Below are 17,119 nucleotides of genomic sequence, written 5' to 3'. Positions count from 1 at the left end.
GCACAGAAAAAGAGACAGATAAAAAAAACACAAATCATTTGAACAATAGAAGCAAGCCAACAGCATTCTGAAACAGACGGAGTCCCCAGATCCACTCCCAGAGCAGCTGGAGTAGGCGCAACCCTCGGTCGCTGTTTATCACACCAGCAGGGCAAAAATGCACAGCAGCCAGATTAATTCACAGCCTCAGTGCCACAGAGAAAGGACTGAATGTTCACAGAAGAGTAAGCAAAATTAGCCCAACACTCATTTCTGGTCCCGACACGCAGGCTTCCAGTCTATCTGGACCGGCACTTAAATTGTCTAAGCACCAGGTAGTGCTTCACTCTAGGACCTGGGCCCTAACACCACAATATGCTTGGGTTGCCTAGCCCAAAGCCATTCTCAATCTCACCCCATCAGCTCAGCGCTTGGAGTGATGCAACCTCACATCCTGGTTAGGTGGGCGGGCATCAAAACTCTTCCGTATCTACTCCTCTCCAAATTGCTCACTCTACCTCCAGCAGTGATACTAACTCCGTATGCGCCCAAGGCTTGAACATGTTGCACCTAGCAATATCCCAACATGGCTCACCCCTCAAACCAGCCTCGCCTCCACCTGTCTCCTCACTAGTTCACCACAATTTGCTTCAGTAAAGATGTTACAAGCGTAGGGCTCTCAGTACCAGTAACTGTGGTGTTAACTGTTCAGGCTAACAAAATGGCTTCTCTGTATTGTTATAATGAAATGGCTTCTTTGTAATGTTATTCAATGCTGTAATGGGTTTCTGTGTCTGGAATGTTTAGGTTATGACTGCAGATAAGGGGGGAACTAACCAATTGTTATGCTATGTTGTATGTGTAAGCTGAGCGGGAGTTCACTGTCTTTTTCGGGAGGTGAGCTAGGAGGTTGGACGTGTGAGGAGCGGACGGCGGTTCCCGAGCAGCGGATACTGGATGTCAGAGATTTGGACGGTGGCCAAAGGCTCAGAAGGTCATTGTGGATGGAACCGGAGGCGTGAGTTCCAACATATTAAAATACTATGTGCACAAACTGATAAACTTACTGATTTGGCACCTTTAGGTTATCTGTTTCCACTAACACATCACCAAGAAATAACTATGAAGTTGAAATTATTTACTCGCCTTTGGTGTATTGCTTACTATTTGTGTGCGAGCGTGTACTGGGAGGGCATTACACCGTATTTACACCGAAGTATTGCACTATTGGCGGGGCAACGGTGGTTCACCCTAAGTGAATGGGGGTAAATTGGGGGCACGGATGCTACATTTGTGGGGGCTCGTCCATGGTTTAATCGGACCCTGCTAGACATGCTCAGAACTCTGGAAATCAACAAAAAGAGTCAATGGAGTCAACATATTGCACATCTGGTTCACTGTTACAACTGTACATGTAATAACGCTACTGCATACTCGCCCCATTATCTGATGTTTGGGCGCGAGGCAAGGTTGCCCATTGACCTCTGTTTCGGGACTGCCACGGGTGAAGTATCGCTGAAGCCTTCCTCAAGTAATGTTTTTACTGTAATTGAATTCCTTGCCTTTCTAATTACCAGTAAGCTGTCACACACCTTCAGTAGCCCCACCTTAAACTTACAAGAAGTATGTTCAAATTCCACCCATATAGCTTCAGGATTGAACCTGGTCACAGAGCTATGTATAATGTCACAGATCTACCAACTATGCTGCTGCGCACCTCCTCAACTTTGTATCCTACTGTTGGCTTTAAACAGGAAATACATCCATTTGTGTCCTCATAACTCATTTCTCTCATGTAATTGCTGACATATAATTGGCAAAGATGTCCCTGAACTTCCAGTTGCTCATGCTGGTCCCATTTTAATAGCTCTGTGTTTGGCACCTTAAATGCTCTAACAAAGGTCAAAATGAGGTCAATGTACAGAAACTCATGTTCTGCCTAGATACATGATAAACCACAGGACTTAACAATACTCCAACAGTTCAGGTAACCAAGGTTTCCAGTTTGTAACTGGCTAGTTGATACGTAAAGTCATCAACCGATATCAATGCTTTTCTCTCTCCACAGAAGCTATCTGACCTGTTGAGTACTTCCTCTTTGTATACTGTATTGCCAAAGTCTGACATGTTTACTTTGATCAGACCAGTAATAACAGTGCTGGGATATCTTAAGAGTCAAAAACCAAAGAAATCCTTATTCTACAGGAAACCTCTTAGCAAATCCCCAATATGTGACAGATGCTGAATCACATTAGAAGTTATTTAAAGAGGCCCCATGGTGTTCACAACCATTAAAGAATTCAAGTATACCAATGAACACCTCAAGTTTCCCACTGAAGCTACTACCCAGGTGCAATCAACATTATTCAGATTCATATTCAAATTCAGATGTAGATTCATTTATTTATCACATGTATATAAAAACATAAAGTGAAATACATCATTTATGCTAGCAATCAACACAACCTAAGGACGTACTTGGGACAGCTCATAGAGTTGCCTCACATTCCGGTGCCAACATAGCACACCCACAATATTCAGCAGAACAACCCAAGCAACAACAACCAAAGGAAAGGAAACAACAAAAATTATGGAAGATATGGAAAAGAGCCAGCAATCTTGCACCCACCAGGATTTCTAGGTATTCTTTTTGTTCTTAAAATTGTACGTCTCAGGTTTTTAAAAAATGGAAAATGCAAGAAGATGCTGGATATTTGCTTTATGATATTGTCAACTATTTGTTAACACAAGAAATGTGTGCATTAACTACTTGGAAGGAAGTTTTATATATTAAGATGCTATCCTTCCTAAATGTGTCTAGTTAAATTGTCTCTGGATTTCTTTCCAAACAAACCAGTAGTGATTTTTAAAAAGAGAAATGTAATAATAGCAATATAAAATGAATATAGAAATGGTGCTTTCTAGAAAAGATGTCAAAGGAAAATAAAAGCCTCATTTGAGTAAATTTCTTACCAGAGTAGGAATCTGGAAAAGAGAGGTAGCAGATGCTGGTTTTCTGAAAATTAGGAAGAGAGAAGCAAAAAGAGAGATAAAACAAATGTCAAGTTAATGAGCCTGACCAGAAGTGAAGCAATTTCTAATATTTCAGTCTTGAAATAAATGTCTCTGTCACTGAAGCTGAAAAAGTCTTATTGACTTCTATGCTAATGGCCACAAAACAGAATGAATTCAAAAAGATGAAAGTGAAAGAACATTAAATGGAACTTGAAAAACATGATTATTTTCAATCCATTCCATATACCCACAAACAAAACCTCTTTCCATCTGTACAGGTATAACAGTACATTAAGAAAGAGGAAGAGGAATTTCAGGGATTATTCAGCATTCAACACTTGGAGCACAAATTTCATTCCTCACCACAATTTCACAATTGTTTCAAAGTGTGTTCTAAGATAATTAAATAGAAATCCCATCAGATTTGTGCTTTCTTTTCATATTTCCCTTTTGAATGTAATTGAACAGCAGTATAAATCTTTGTTTAATCTTTGCAATATAAAACCTACAGATGATTGGGAATCCAAAACAAAAATGGAAAATGCAAAATGCTCGAAGTACTCAGCAGATCAAGCAGCATTGGGGGGAAGAGAAAAATAATTCATGTTTCAAGAATATTTTATCAAAATTTAATCTTCACTTCAACTCTCAATTGTGTGGGAATCGGGGCTCCAATGCATCAGAGGGAGGGCAGGAACCAGTGCCCTAATGCATCAGGGGAAGGGCAGCCAGACACCAAACTTTAATGATTTCTCAATAGTCTGACAGCAGATTATTGGAGCTTTTCTATATTAAGTAGTGGCATTTAAGACAAAATTACAAATCTATTGACAGGAAAGTAAATCATTAATAAAGCTCACTTAGTCATTAGCCAAAAGTGTTAAAATAGAACATGGAATGGTACAGTACAGCACCGTACAAGTATTTCTACCTGTAATTGATCTACATTCATCTATTCCATGCATATTCATGCAAAGAATAAGGAATATAAACCTAATGTCATTTCTTAGTCGGAAAATGTGTTGGCTTAATTATCAAGCTGAAGCTCCACAAACTGTAGTAAACTAAATAATCAATTAATCTGACAGATATCATTTAACATCAATTTTGTTTCTTTTCCACGAAAGCTACCCTGTCTGCTCAGCATTTCCACCATCTTTTGTTTGTATTTTAGACCACTTACAACTGTTTACCTATTTGCTTGAGGGATAAATGCTGGCCAGAATAACAAAAAATGTAAAGTTATCTTGTCCACCTGATCACCTGATCTGTCCTCTCATCAAAAAGATAAAAGCAAGATGATAATTTCAAATATTTACTTCATAATGCATTTGCATATCAGTCTAGATCATGTGCTCAGATCCTATAATGCCTTCAAGCACATGACAATTTGACTCTGGAGTGGGGGGGTGCGGGGGGAGGGGAACAATAGCAATAATCCAACCTCACACTAGCTTTAATAAAATCTACATTAGCACAAGGTCCAATGGAGTTCATGAGATAACCAAGCAACTGAGAGTGGGGATTTTATTTATATCAAAGGCAAAATTTTCTTTTTCACCAACTTCAATTCACCACCCCAACAAAAATTATTTACTTCTTTGTTGGCTGTATGAGAAGTTAGTGAGTTGGGATGATCTCTGAGAAAGGGACAACTGACGTCAATTTGAACAATCTTTTCCTTTCTAAGGCATTTCAGACTTCAGAAAGTTTGTTAGATTCATGCAAGACTGTTAATGGAGCCATTAAACAAATAGTAATTCTATTAATTTAATATCTTACCTCTTTCTCTGTGAGCCGCACATCATGGGGATATACAAGCTGAGGAATCAAAAATATATAAACAGCTTAACAGAAGGCATTTTATAAAAAGAACAAAATAAATTATCACAACAGGTTCAATCCTATCCAGCAAATAATTTATGTACCCATACCATGTTCTTTAACATGGCCAGTTATAAATGGCACATTATCCAACAAAGAATATCCAATATTCAGGTTGCATTAATATAGTAGCTCATCAGGTTATTCTGATTTTTGTAGAAGTTATTGCAAGACATTAATGGCATTTTCATACTTGAGGGGATGCAAAAGGAGAATAAACTAGGATAATGAGCAACAGACTGCATGGTGACAATTCATTTCAAACTGCCTGTGCTCAACAGATGAAACTGACACAAGAGCTGCAAAACATGCAAGTCTATGACATGCCAAGACATTCAGAGGGGAGAAGGATCTGTCAGTGTGTTCCACATGATGGGTCAAATTTTGTTGAGGTTCCCTAGTTTCTGGTCAGACACAGGATCCAAGAGGTGCTTATCTTTTATTAAAAGAAGTATTGTGGAAAGACGGATGAGATTAGGGCATGGATCAGCACATGGAATTATGACATTGTAGCCATTAGTGTGACTTGGTTTCAGAAGGGGCAGGACTGGCAGAGCAGGAGGGATTAAAGGAGGGGGGTGGCACTACTAGTCAGGGAAAATGTCACAGTAGTGCTCTGACAGGACAGACAGGAGAACTCATCTAGTGAGGAATAAGAGAAGCAGGACCACATTAATGAATTATATTATAGACCATCCAACAGTCCACAAGATTTAGAGGAGCAAATTTGTAGAGATTGTAGACTGTTGCAAGAATGTAAGGTTGCGATAATAGTTGTTTTTAACTTTCCACATATTGACTGGGATTCCCAATCTATAAAACGGCTGGATGGGATATGATTTCAGGAAAGTTTCTTTAATCAGTACATAGAAGTCCCAACTAGAAAGAGTGTGATACTGGATCTCCTAAAAGGGAATGAGTCAGGGCAGGTGACAGAAGTTTGTGTTGGGGAACACTTTGCATCTAGTGATCATAATGCCATTAGTTTCAAAGTAAATATAGAAAAAGATATAGTAAGAGCAAAAGTATTATAAGGGACAAAATTAGTCCTCTGGAAGATCAGAATGGTAATCTATACATGGACCCAAAAGAGAGGGGAGATCTGAAATGGACTTTTTGCATCCATATTTACTCGGGAGATGGAGACAGAGTCTATAGATGTAATGTAATACAGCAGCAAGTTTATGGACCCCATACAGATTACAGAGGAGGTGGTGTTTGCTATCTTTAGGCAAATTGGAGTGGAAAAATCTCCAAGGCTTAAAAAGGTGTTCCCTTGGACCCTGTGGGAGGCTTGAAAGAGGCCCAGGGGAGATACTTAAAAACATCCCTAGCCACAGGTGAGGTGCCGCAGGATTGTGGAATAATGTTTTTCCGTTGTTTAAGAAAGGTTCTAAGAATAAGCTAGGAAATTATACGCTGGTGAGCCCTAGATATATAAGCATTTGGACCAATAGTGACTGATTATTAATGGAGAATGTGTGGAGCAGGTTAAGACCTACAAGTATCTGGGAGTACAGTTAGACGAGAAGCTAGACTGGACTGCCAACACAGATGCCTTGTGCAGGAAGGCACAGAGTCGACTGTACTTCCTTAGAAGGTTGGCGTCATTCAATGTCTGTAGTGAGATGCTGAAGATGTTCTATAGGTCAGTTGTGGAGAGCGCCCTCTTCTTTGTGGTGGCGTGTTGGGGAGGAAGCATTAAGAAGAGGGACGCCTCACGTCTTAATAAGCTGGTAAGGAAGGCGGGCTCTGTCGTGGGCAAAGTACTGGAGAGTTTAACATCGGTAGCTGAGCGAAGGGCGCTGAGTAGGCTACGGTCAATTATGGAAAACTCTGAACATCCTCTACATAGCACCATCCAGAGACAGAAAAGCAGTTTCAGCGACAGGTTACTATCGATGCAATGCTCCTCAGACAGGATGAAGAGGTCAATACTCCCCAATGCCATTAGGCTTTACAATTCAACCGCCAGGACTTAAGAACTTTTTAAAAGCTATTATTAATGCTTTTTGAGATAGTGATTTAGATGCATATCATATTTTTTACTGAGTTAAGTATTGTATGTAATTAGTTTTGCTACAACAAGTGTATGGGACATTGGAAAAAAAGTTGAATTTCCCCATGGGGATGAATAAAGTATCTCTCTATCTATCTATCTATCTATCTGATTAGGGATTGTCAACATGGCTTTGTGCGTGTAAGTTGTACCTAACCAATCTTAATAGAGTTTATCAAGGAAGTTACCAGGAAGGAGGATGAAGGCAAAGCAGTGTAGGTTGTCTACATGAACTTCAGCAAGGCCTTTGACAAGGTCCCACATGGGAGGTTGGTCAAGAGGGTTGGTTGGCACTCAAGATGAGGTAGCAGATTGGATTAGACATTGGCTTCATAGAGGGTTGTCTCTCTGACTGGAAGCCTCTGACTAGTGGTGTACTGCAGGGATCAGTGCTGGGTCCATTGTTGTTTACTATCTATATCAACAATCTGGGTGATAATGTGGTTAACTGGATCAGCAAATTTGTGAAAGACACCAAGATTGGAGGGTGTAGTGGACAACGAGGAAGACCAAAGCTTGCAGCAGGATTTGAACCAGATAAAAAAAAAGGGCTGAAAAATGACAGATGGAATTTAATGCAGGTGTGTGATGTGTTGCACTTTGGGAGGACAAACTAGGGTAGGACTTACACAATAAATGGTAGGGCACTGAGGAGTGACGTAGAACAGAGGAATCTGAGAATAATTCCCTGAAAGCAGAGTCATGGATAAATAGGGTTGTAAAGAAAGCTTTTGACATATTGGCCTTCATAAATCAATGTACTGCGCACAGCAGCTGGGATGTTATGTTGAAATGTAAGAGACATTGGTGAGGCCTATTTTGGAGTGTCATGTCCAGTTTTGGTTACCAATCTACAAGAAATATGTAAATAAGATCGAAAGACTGCAGAGAAAATTGACAAGGATGTTGCTGGAACGAGGCTTTTTCCACTGAGATTGGGTGAAACTACAACTAGAAAGTCATGGGTCAAGGATATAAGGTAAAATGTTGAACAGCAACATGAGGGGGAACTTCTTCACTCAGGGGGTGATGAGTGTGCGGAATGAGCTGCCAGTGGAAGTGGCGAATGTGGATTTGACTTCAACATTTAAGAGAAATTTGGATAGGTACATAGATGGGAGGGGTTTGGAGGGCTATGGTCTGGGGACAGGTCAATGGGATTAGGGAGATTAATGATTTGGCATGGACTAGATGGGCTGAAGGGCCTATTTCTATGCTGTAGTGTTCTATGATTCTATAACTCAAGCACATGAAGAGAAATTAAGAAAAGTGAAAGGAAAAAAAGTACATGGCCCCCATTTTCCAAACGTTCGCTTTGCGACACCTCACTTTTACGAAAGACCTACATTAGTTACCTGTTTTCACTAACCAAAGAATTTTTGCTTTTACTAAAAAAGGCAGCGCGCTCCCCGAGCAGCCAAGCTTCTCCTCCAGAACTCCATTCAGCATCAAGCCGCCATAGCTTAAACACGTGCCTGTGAGCATCTGTGCTTATCTCGATTTATTTTGCGCATCCGTTAGCAAGATGTGTCCTAAGGTATCAGAAAAACCTAAGCGAGCTCATAAGGGTGTTACGCTTAGCGTAAAACTGGACATAATTAAGCGTTTCAATTGTGGTCAATGAAGAAAGGACATTACCCACACATTGAACTTGCCTGCGTCCACCATTCGTACTATTTACACACAGAGAGAAAGAATCTTGAAAGCTGCCGATGTTACTATTGGTTCTGCTCGTAGCGAAGTGATCTCTTTTAGTCTGCTGGGAACTTTTTGGCAACTTCATAGTTTAACATTTACTGGAGAGAGTGCTTCGGCTGATACTGAAGCTGCCGAAAAGTTCCCAGCAGAACTGAAGAAAATAATTGCAGAAGGTGGTTATTCGTATAAGCAAGTGTTTAGCTGTGATGAAACTGCAACTTATAGGAAAAAATTGCCGAGCACCCCAACCTCTGACGACTCAGCCTAACACACCATCATCACTGTGCTTGCTGTCTTCCCGATTCCGGTAAGTGAAACTACATTGTACATACATTATTTCTACTTTATATAGGCTGTGTATTTATCATATCATTCTTGCTTTTACTATATGTTACTGTTATTTAAAGTTTTGTGTGTTATTTGGCATGATTTTGTAGGTTATTTTTTGGGTCTGGGAACGCTCAAATTTATAGGAATGCTCTACCTTAAGATAGCGGGGGAAACCTATATTATAATCTCCTGTGAATTAAAACTAATAAAACATTCCGAGTTGTGATAGTTACTATTCACAATCAGAAGTTGACTGGCAGTAATTGATATATTGTACTTAAAAGGAGACCAAGACTGAAATAGGTAAAATATAATTTTCTGATAACTTTAGTCTGAATTTTCAATGCAGCTACAGGAACTTCATAACAGTAAGATACAGGGCCTCCCCATTAAATGGCAGGATTCCATTACTGTGAACTGTTCCTAGAAGATGCCACAGCCTCTCACAGCAGCCATCAAATCCATCTTGCCAGTCTCCCAAATACTTTTTCATATATATGGGCTGTATAGAAGTAATGGGTTCAGAAGCAGGGGAATACCTGAAGTGATTTTGCAAAGCAACACATTTCATACAGCAATTTCAAATTATTCTTGCTCGATAAAAAATCTCCTCTTGCCTGAATCTCCTGTTAAAATAACAAATATCATTTGTTTTATCATCACTTTCTCTGAAAATTACTAAAAAATATTTACAATTGCCTACAGTTTGTATGCATGGTGAAGTTTACTTATAGGGTGAACCATAATAGGAGTTGCAACACAGGAAGTTAAATATATACAGTTGAAGATTTATCTTCAAAGAAAAAATTTTGTAAATTGGATGGGCAAGTCTGTTGGAGACTGCTTTGAATTACAAAGTTCCCAAGACAAAAAAAGAAAATGGATGAATGAAGATAATGAAAAGCTTATGATGTCTTGCAAGTAGCACATTGATTTTGTGAGATGACTGAAGAGAAGCAGTGAAAATACAAGTGCCTAAAAGGGAGATGAGTCAGATATTGCAACACTCAGATTAACACAAAAGAGATGAACTGATTAATCCAAAAGAGAAAGAACAGATAGATACTTTATTGATCCCAAAGGAAATTACAGTGTCACAGTAGCATTACATGTGCACAGATATACAAATATACAAATAGAAGAGAAGTAAGAAAAAATAAAAAATCAGTTACCTCAAACAGTCTAACAGTACAGATAGAAAAAAAAAGACAAAACTTGGAGAACTAAAAAGAAATGTATATACCCCCATGGTGTTGTCAACATTAAGTTAAAAATAAAGTTGGCTCAGATATTACAGTGAGGGGGATGGAATCTTTATTTCATTTAATTGGTAACAATTTCAGGATTCTAACAAATATATAGCAGACATGCCAGACATGTTGTAAATTATTTATTACCTCAATCAAAGTAAAACGAATTTAAGTGAAGCAAATTATAACATCCTGAAATTTTCCACTAAGTTGTTGATTTCTTTTTTAAAAAATTTTAAACTTGGTTTGAGCACAGCAACCCTTGGAATAACGATTCTCAGAATGGTGACTTTGGTGGGTCAAAGGGCTTCTACTTCTTGAAGCTATTGATGAACATCAGGCATGACAAGGCAGCTCAGCCGAGAGGAATGTGCATTCTGTGCCATGTGGAAAATCATAGATACTTCCAATAGCGTAGATAACCACATGACAGGAAACCACTGCAGCTGCAGTAGACTAAATTTCATGTTTCAAAGCCAGCACAGTGACTGGGATCACTATGGAACATCCATAAGGGCAAGAACTTCATAAATAGCACATTTAGGTGGACAATGGCAGAGCTCCAGTTACTCAGATTCAATCCTCAGTTATGGTGCTGTCTGTAGAAAATTTGCATGGTCTCCATATGACTATTTACTGTCCCCATCTCCCTGTGAAATGGAAGATCCAAATATCAAAGTGATATTCCATACCCCTTTAAATGGTCGACTGTTGTTGAAAGGGAATTGACAACCTCAAGCTGAAGGCCACAGCCATGTGGTTGAAAGTGCAATACATCAAATCTTCCATTGCCTTATTAATGATTTTCTGCTCGTATTTACAACAGATGAATTACCAGAAGAACATGTCTAACAAAAGACCATAATTTCTCTCTAACTAATCTGTAAATCTTAAGCACATAACTGTCACAAAGTAATTTGTTACTACTCAAATCCCTACCTCAAACAGAGAAGCAGACTGCTGCGTGCAAGGTAGAAAAGGAATTTTTTAAAAAGTTAACAGACAATAACTCAAATATATCCAGGATAAACACAAGAGATCCAGTACATGCTGGAAATCCAGAGCAACACATACAAAATGCTGGTGCAAAATGCAGGTCAGGCAGCATCTATGGAAATGAATAATTAGTCAACATTTCAGGCAAGACCCTTCATCAGGACCAGAAAGGAAGGGGGAAGGAGCCAGAATAAGAAGGTGGTGGGGGTGGGGAGGATGGACATGATAGTTTAAGGTGATAAGAAGAGTGGGGGAAAGGGGGTGAAGTAAGTAGATGGGAGGTGACAAGGCAAAGGGCTGTAAAATAAGTAATCTGATAAGAGATGAGAGTGGATCATGGGAGAAAGGGAAGGAGGAGGGATTTTCCCACTCTGGCATCTTACCTGTTCTCCTCACCTACCTATCACCTCCCCCCAACATCTTATTCCAGTTTCTTCCCCCTTCCTTTCTGGTCCCAATAAAGGGCCTCAGCCTGAAACATTGACTGTTTATTCATTTCCATAGATGGTGCCTGACCTGCTGAGTTCCGCTAGCATTTTGTGAGGGTTTTTGCAGTGGCTAACTTTAACTTCTGTAACATAGACTGGGGCCTCCTTAGTGCAAGAGATTTAGACAGGGCAAAATTTGTTATGGGCATCCAGGAGGATTTCCTTAATTGCTATGTAGATAATCCAACAGTATGTCACACTGGATAATGACACTTCAGTAAGAGCACAGTTAGGGAACAGTGATCACAACTCCTTAAGTTTTAAAATGGCTATAGATAATGATAAATATGGATCTTGATGAGATGTTGCCAGTGAACCACGGCGTCATTCTGCGAATTAACGTATAAAACTTCTAAATATACCTCCATTGAATTACTCTCACTGCAATTTACATCCTGTAATTTTCCTTTAAGCAACATATTTTTGAACTGACTTAATGAACTACGTCTTCAGAATCTTCTGAATTACTTGGCAACTTAAGACTCAAGCAAACTGATATGGCACCTTTAAGCAAACGAAGGTTCATTGCCATGATCAGAATTGCGGAAGGGGTGGGAGCTCTAAGCCAGGTTGAAAAACAAAGGGATGAGGCCCTCTTTACACAGCATCTTATTAGCAAAAGTAAAGTCACTGGAGAACAAAATTGAGAACCTAAGGGCAAGATGGCTGTATTGTAGGGAAATGAGGAATTTTTCTGTTCTGCATTTTACAGAGGTGTGGCTTACTCAAAGTATGCCAGATATGGCGAATAGACCAGAATTTTTTTCTCAATACACTGGACGGACTGAACTGCTGATTCAGAAAAAGCAAAAGTTGGGGGTTAAGTTTCATGATAAACTTTCCATGGTGTTCCAATGTGGTGGTTTTGTCATACTCATGTTCTCCCGACCTTGAACACCTAACGATCAAATACTAACCATTCTATTTACCAAAAGATTTCTCCTCCATGATCCTGACTGCAGTTTACATTCTACCAGTGACAAATTATAATCAAGCACTTGAGGTATTGCATAATGCCATCACCAAACAAGACACAGTCCATCCCAACACATTTTAAATCATAGTCTGGTATTTCAATCAGGGCATGTTTGAAGAAACTGCTGCCCAATTACCATCATCATATAACCTCTAGCACCAAAGGTACACTGCTATAATAAGATAAAGAATGCCTATCCTTCCATGCCCAGTCCGCATTTCAAGAAACCTAATTATTTAGCTGTCCTTCTCCAATACGCCCACAGGCAGAGGCTAAAGAGCAAGGCTCCAGAGGTTAGGACAACAAAATGGCAGAAGAGCGGCTATGGAATTGCTTCGAGTTGGTGGATTGGGCCACGTTCAAGGATTCATCTGTGGATCTGAATGAATACACCGCAGTTGTCACAGACTTTAAAACAGTCATAGATGAGTGTGTCCCCACAAAATTATTTAGAGTCTTCCCCAACCAAAAGCCCTGGATGAACCATGAGATCCACAATCTGTTGACAGAGGCATTCAAGAAAGTTAAAAGAGGTCCAGGTACAATCTTCAGAAAGCCAACTAATGGGAGAAGAAGCATTTCCGGACTAAACTTGAATCAATGAAGAATGCTCGACAGCTGTGGCAGGGCTTGAATGCTATCACCCCTTACAAAGTGAAATCAAGCAACATACTATAGGTGACAACAGAGCCTCACTTTCAGATGAACTCACTGCCTTCAATGCTCACTTTGACCAGCAAAATATGGAGGAGTCATCACGAACTCTCACAGCCCCCGATGACCCTGTGATTTCAGTTTCTGAGGTCAACATGTGAGCATCCTTCAGGAGAGTGTACCTACAGAAAGCATCCAGCCCAGATAGAGTACCTGGCCAAGTACTAAAGACCTGTGCTGATCAATTGGCTGGAGTGTTCACTGAGATCTTTAACCTCTCACTTTGGCAGTCTGAGATACCCACCTACTTCAAGCAGGTTTCAATTACACCAGTGCCTAAGAAGAACGTGGTAATCTGCCTCAATGACTATTATCCAGTAGCACTTACATCCACTGTGACGAATTGATGGTGATGAAATGTATCAAATCCTGCCTGAGAAGCAACTTGGATCTGCTCCAATTCGTCTCCCAGCACTACAGGTACACAGCAAATGCCAGTTCATTGGCTCTTCACTCAACCTTGGAACATCTGGACAGCAAAGATTCAAATATCAGGATGCTCTTTATCAACTACAGCTTGGCACTTAATACCATCACACCTCAAAACTAATCAACAAGCTTCAAGACCTAGGCCTCAGTACCTCCTTGTGCAATTGGATCCTCGATTTCCTTACTTGGCGACCCCAGACTGGCAACAAGATCTCCTCCACAATCTCCATCAGCACAGGTGTATCACCAAGCTGAGTGCTTAATCCCCTGCTCTACTCGCTTTCCACTTCCGACTAAGCACAGCTACAATGCCATATGTAAGTTTGCGGATGACACAACTGTTAATGGCCAAATCAAAGGTGGTGACGAATCAGCATGTAGGAGGAGATTGAAAATGTGGCTGAGTGGTGCCATAACAACAACTTCTTACTCAATGTCAGCAAGACCAAGGAGCTGATTATTGACCAGAAGAAGGAAACTGGAAATCCATGAGCCAGTCTTCATCATGGAAACATAGGTAGAGTGGGTCAGTAACTTTAAATTCCTGTCTTACATTATGGACGACCTGTCCTGGCCCCAGGACATAAGTGCAATTACAAAGAAGGCATGGCAGCACCTCTACTTCCTTAAAAGTTTGCTAAGATTCAAAGGTTGCAAAGGTACATTTAATGTCAGAGAAGTGTATACATCCTGAAATTCTTTTTCTTTGCAAACATCCATGAAAACAGAGGAGTGCCCCAAAGAATAAATGTTAGAACCCCAAAGTGCCCCCCAGCTCCCCCCATCCACACATAAGCAGCAGCAAAGCAATGGCACACCCCCACCAGCAAAAAAATGCACCAGCACTCCCCACCGAGCACTCAAGTGTGCAGCAAAGCATAAATAAAGGCACAGACTTGCAGAACCCCAAAGAGTACTCATTCACCCGGTTAATTCGACATACCACAGGCTCCCTGTCTCTCTCTAATAAGGGAAAAAGAGGTGTCCTTGATTCAGCATGACATCTAAAATTTTGACAAACTTCTATGGTATATTGTATATTGACTGGCTGCATCACAGCTTGGCATGAAAACACCCTTGAATGGAAAATCCTATAAGAAGTAGTGGATACAGTCCAGTTCATCATGGGTAAATCCCTCCCCACCACTGAGTACATCTACACAGAGTGTTATTGCAGGAAAGCAGCATCCATCATCAGGGACTCCCACCACCCAAGATATGCTCTCTTCTCACTGCTGCTATCAGGAGGAAAGTACAGAGCCTCAGGACTTGTACCACCAAGTTCAGAAACAGTGATTACCCCTCAACCATCTGGCTTGTGAACGAGAGGGGATAACTTCACTTGTCCTGTCATTGAAATGTTCCCACAACATACGGGCTCACTTTCAAGGATTCTTCATCTCACGTTCTCAATATTTATTGCTTTTGTTTCCTTTTGTATTTGCACAGCTTGTTGTCTTTTGCACACTGGTTGTCCACCCTCTTGGGTGCAGTCTTTCATTGATTCTATTACGGTTTTTGGATCTTTTGAGTATACCTGCAAGCAAACGAATCTCAGGATTGTATCTAGTGACATAGATGTACATTCATAATATATTTACTTTGAACATAATAAATTTACTGTGCGAGAGCACTAAATTGGCCCTGGGCAAATTAAAAGAGTATAAGGCAGGAACTAGGGAGAGTTAATTGGGATAGCTACTTTTAGGGAAGTTCACATCTGACATGTGCAAGGTATTTATAGACCAACTACAGAGCACAGATATGTTCCAGTCAGAATGAACAGTTAGGACAGCAAGGTCAGGGGATCTTGGTTGTCAAGAGAGAAGATTAATTTAGTCAAGAAGAAAAAGGAAGCCTATATAAGGTTTACAAAACTAAGATGAAAAAGAGCTCTTGAGAATTATAAAGAAGCCAATAAAGAAATTATTGTAGGGTCCATGAAAATTCCTTGGCAAGTAAGATTAAACAATATTCTGTGCTGTATTGGTCTATTTAAGTTCTAAGTGGATCTAAAAGAAATAGAAGAGGGGACATCTAGGATGGAACTCCAGAGTCTAATGATTGTTTTCCAGTGATAAAAACCTAATTCAGGACAAAATTGAACAATACAGTCTTTTTTCATTCATTCACAGAAATCGGTTCACCAGAAAAGCCAGCATTCATTGGGTAACTCGAATTTGCCCTTGAACTAAATGACTTGCTACGTCAATTTAAATGACATTCTAAAGAACACAAGCCTCTGTAGATTTGATAGGCCAGGCCTCCAGTAATTACAGTGACCGTGTCATTGTAGACTGAATTTAATTTCCACAACTCTCAAGGTGATTTTCAAATTCATCACCTCGCCTAATTTGTCCTGGCATCTAATTTACTACACCGGCACCATAATGACAATAATACCATTTGACACATTGCAACAATCCTCGCGAATGCACACAGTCTGTCACAGGCCGAAGATGTTGTTTTACATAATATTTAATTAGAAAATTACATGTCTGATGATTTATTAAATTTAAAAAAACTATGACCACTAACTAGGTCAGGTGAACAAAGATGCTGAGACAGAACTAGGTATCGTCAGCGTACTTGTGATACTTCATCTTCATATCACGTTACAGTGTGATGTGTATGGCAATACAAGAGGCCAAGCTTGCACAATGCCAATGCAAATTATATAATTTAAATGCTATATATCATGCACTGTAAATTTTACCCAGCAGCTCACCGCCCTCCTTCGGCTCCACCCTCCACCGCCCGTGTCCGACCCTTCCAAGCCGCGCTTTCAGCATGATCAGCTCACCTCGATCGCCTGACCGAGCTCCAAGTCAAATGTGACCACACAGATGCACTCGAGCCAGGCGGAGAACCTATCCCAAGGAAGTGCGGAGCCGGAGGCTGAGAAATGCTTCACTCTCCGCAACCGACTCTCCGACTCCAAAAGCTCCATGACAACCGCGCCGCCTTCCAGCGCGTACACATGCGCACTGATGGCGAATCATTCCGGACAAGCTCGGGCATTGCCGCATGCGCACATCCTCCAACCGAACAGCCACTTCACGCTTGCGCACTCGCTATCGGGGCGCTGAAACAATGCCGGTTGATGGACTTGTTATCTATGATCCTGAGCAATTCTAGACATCATCTACCTTTGGACCGAATAATGGAGAAAAAACGCGTATTCACAAAAACATAAAGAAATAGGAACAGGGGTAGGCCGTTTGGTTTCCTGCCAATCCTCTTGAATATTAATAAATCTTCCAATTTCTGTTTTGAATGTAGTCAACGACTGAACCTTCAC

The 17,119-nt window shown here is 40.4% G+C and overlaps 1 protein-coding gene across 2 annotated transcripts in view; it reads right to left on the bottom strand.

Moving 5' to 3' along the window:
* dennd6b (DENN/MADD domain containing 6B) overlaps nucleotides 1-16,812 on the bottom strand; it is a 90,447-nt gene extending 73,635 nt beyond the window's left edge. Inside the window, exons 1-3 of one of the 2 annotated variants that reach the window (XM_073066684.1) lie at nucleotides 16,622-16,812; nucleotides 4,777-4,815; nucleotides 2,953-2,995 (exon numbers count right to left, since the gene is read on the bottom strand). In XM_073066684.1, coding sequence (XP_072922785.1) covers nucleotides 2,953-2,995; nucleotides 4,777-4,815; nucleotides 16,622-16,768 — 229 coding nt within the window. In that variant the 5' untranslated portion in view covers nucleotides 16,769-16,812. The remainder of the gene's footprint in view (nucleotides 1-2,952; nucleotides 2,996-4,776; nucleotides 4,816-16,621) is intronic. The other variant, XM_073066685.1, reaches the window with a different exon arrangement.
* Nucleotides 16,813-17,119: the final 307 nt, after the last annotated feature.

This window comes from Hemitrygon akajei, chromosome 14, assembly GCF_048418815.1.
Source record: "Hemitrygon akajei chromosome 14, sHemAka1.3, whole genome shotgun sequence".
NCBI classification, from domain to species: domain Eukaryota; kingdom Metazoa; phylum Chordata; class Chondrichthyes; order Myliobatiformes; family Dasyatidae; genus Hemitrygon; species Hemitrygon akajei.
Note: the sequence above shows the minus strand (reverse complement) of the source record. Positions and strands in the feature narration are given on the sequence as shown.